The sequence below is a fragment of the Myotis brandtii genome, unplaced genomic scaffold (genome assembly GCF_000412655.1).
Source record: "Myotis brandtii unplaced genomic scaffold, ASM41265v1 scaffold847, whole genome shotgun sequence".
Taxonomy (NCBI): Eukaryota; Metazoa; Chordata; class Mammalia; order Chiroptera; family Vespertilionidae; genus Myotis; species Myotis brandtii.
In genome coordinates this window covers 100,116-102,261 of record NW_005371441.1, presented here as the reverse complement: position 1 = coordinate 102,261, position 2,146 = coordinate 100,116, and the positions used below count along the sequence as shown (strand labels likewise).

The window sequence follows — 2,146 nt, the reverse complement described above, 5'->3', positions numbered from 1 at the left end:
GGCATCAAGTTGGACTAAGAAAAGAGTAATACATTTCTTGCCCCTTCTCTAACAATTCACTTGGTTCTGTAGGTTACTAATTCTTCCCAGATAGATAAAGCAAACCTAGTTGATGGGTGCCAATAGCGACCAGTTCATAGTGACCTGCCCACCTAGACTCCATATCCAAAAACCCTCCTGGTGATGAGGTGGACAGTTAAGGGCACACCAGTTCTCTTAAGGTAGTAGAGAATTGTTGCATCACTGGATATAATCCTTGGTCTAAAACTCAGCATTCATCCGAATTCTTAAATTATGTTCAACAGTTATTTGTTGTCTAATCTCAAAGTTGCAATGTAAGAGGTAATCGCTCACATTGAGTATTCATTTAATAGGCACACCCTGTATGTAAAGGTGCTTGACAAATGCTACTCAATTTACTCGGCTCAACAGTCTTGAAAAGTGAGCACTATTATCCTGCTTTTACAAACGAGATGCTGAGTTTTAGAGGCACTAACTTATCTCACACACACACACACACGCACTGCACCTAACTTCGAAGTACACCTTACCTGCTCTGGAGCCACACAGAGTCAGGTCAGTTTCACAGACGTGGTTACAGTTTGTGTCAGAGCCATGCTGCTTTGAAAAAACTAACGGTAGCAGCTACATGTTAGTTAGATGTAGCTGCAGTTTGAAATGTTTTTGGTTCAAGTGATATTTTTTAAAATATATTTTTATTGATTTCAGAGAGGGGAAAGGGAGAGGGAGAGAGAGCTAGAAACATCAATGATGAGAGAGAATCATTGATCGGCTGCCTCCTGCATGCCCTACACTGGGAATGGAGCCCACAACCTGACCGGGAATCGAACCCAGACCTCTTCATTCATAGGTCGACACTCAATCACTGCACCACGACGGCCGGGCTCAAGTGGTATTTTTGAACAACCGTATACTCCTCCCCAGTCCCCATTGATCAACTTGGTGGTCACTGAGTAAGAATTTTTTTTTAAGAGAAGTAAGCTTTATTTCCTTGTTTCTCAAATAGAGTTGGCTGAGCTGGTTGCTTTTCGGTAATTAATCAAAGAGACCAAATCCCATATCCTCGTCTGACTTCTCCGACTGAGTAAGAATTTGACACTCCTCCAGGTATCCACAGTATAAGGATATACCTGAAAAAAAAAAGGCAAAAGTCAATATAAAATATAATGTATTTAATCTAATGTCCTTTATGTCCAGTGGGAGATCAGGCAGAGGAGAGAACAAGGTGAGTGATGTGGGGGTTCTGTCCAGAAGAGGGACAGGAAGGACACAGACATCAGGGAGATGGTAGAACTTGAGCTGGGCTTCATTGTGAATTAGCTTATGAAAGAGAAACCAGGAATCTGTGTTTCCTGTAAATGATCAGAGGGTTTTTTGGTAACTGTTCCTTCAGGCTTAGGAACTAGGTGGCCGCAATCAAAGAAACGGTTTTCCCCAGTTTGCCCAAGTTAGAAGTATTGTTTGCTTTGGGAGGCTGCATTGGGGTAGGAAGGGTAAGGAAAATCCCCTGGTTCGTTGTCAGCTGGGTGGAAACAAATGTTACCATGGAACAGAGTCCACCTTCAATCAGAGTTCATGCACTGGGGAGGAAGGTCACCAATGCAGCAGCCTTGAGAAATGGGTGGGCATTGGGGAGGCCAATGGTGTATGTGGTCGGGTCTGCTTTTCAGTCAGGGCTGGTTTCCTTGAGATAAGAAAGCGAAAGCTCTGGGCCAGAGAAGTCCTCTTCCCTTTTTAGGAGTTGCGTCTTAGCAGAGTGGAAAACCCCAGACCCCAGGACACCGAAAGCATCCCAGGCGCAGGGCAGCCAAGAGGCAGAAGCATCCAGACCTGTCCGCTGCGCCTGGGCCATGGAGTCAATGAAGAAGCTGCAGACGGTGCTGGACCTGTACCTCAAGCACCGCATCACGCTGGGCTATGGCCTGGTGACTCTTCTGACCGTGGGCGGGGAGCGCATCTTCTCCACCGCGGTGTTCCAGTGCCCCTGCAGCGCCGCCTGGAACCTGACCTACGGGCTGGTGTTCCTGCTGGTCCCCGCGCTGGCGCTCTTCCTCCTGGGCTACGTGCTGAGCGCTCGCACCTGGCGCCTGCTGACCGGCTGCTGCAAGCGGGGCGCCGACGACTA

The 2,146-nt window shown here is 47.4% G+C and overlaps 1 protein-coding gene across 1 annotated transcript in view; it reads left to right on the top strand.

Moving 5' to 3' along the window:
• Positions 1-1,273: 1,273 nt before the first annotated feature.
• FAM26F (family with sequence similarity 26, member F) overlaps positions 1,274-2,146 on the top strand; it is a 2,422-nt gene continuing 1,549 nt past the window's right edge. The window contains exon 1 of the mRNA XM_005884721.2: positions 1,274-2,144. Within this exon, the coding sequence (XP_005884783.1) occupies positions 1,872-2,144 (273 nt within the window). The 5' untranslated portion in view covers positions 1,274-1,871. The remainder of the gene's footprint in view (positions 2,145-2,146) is intronic.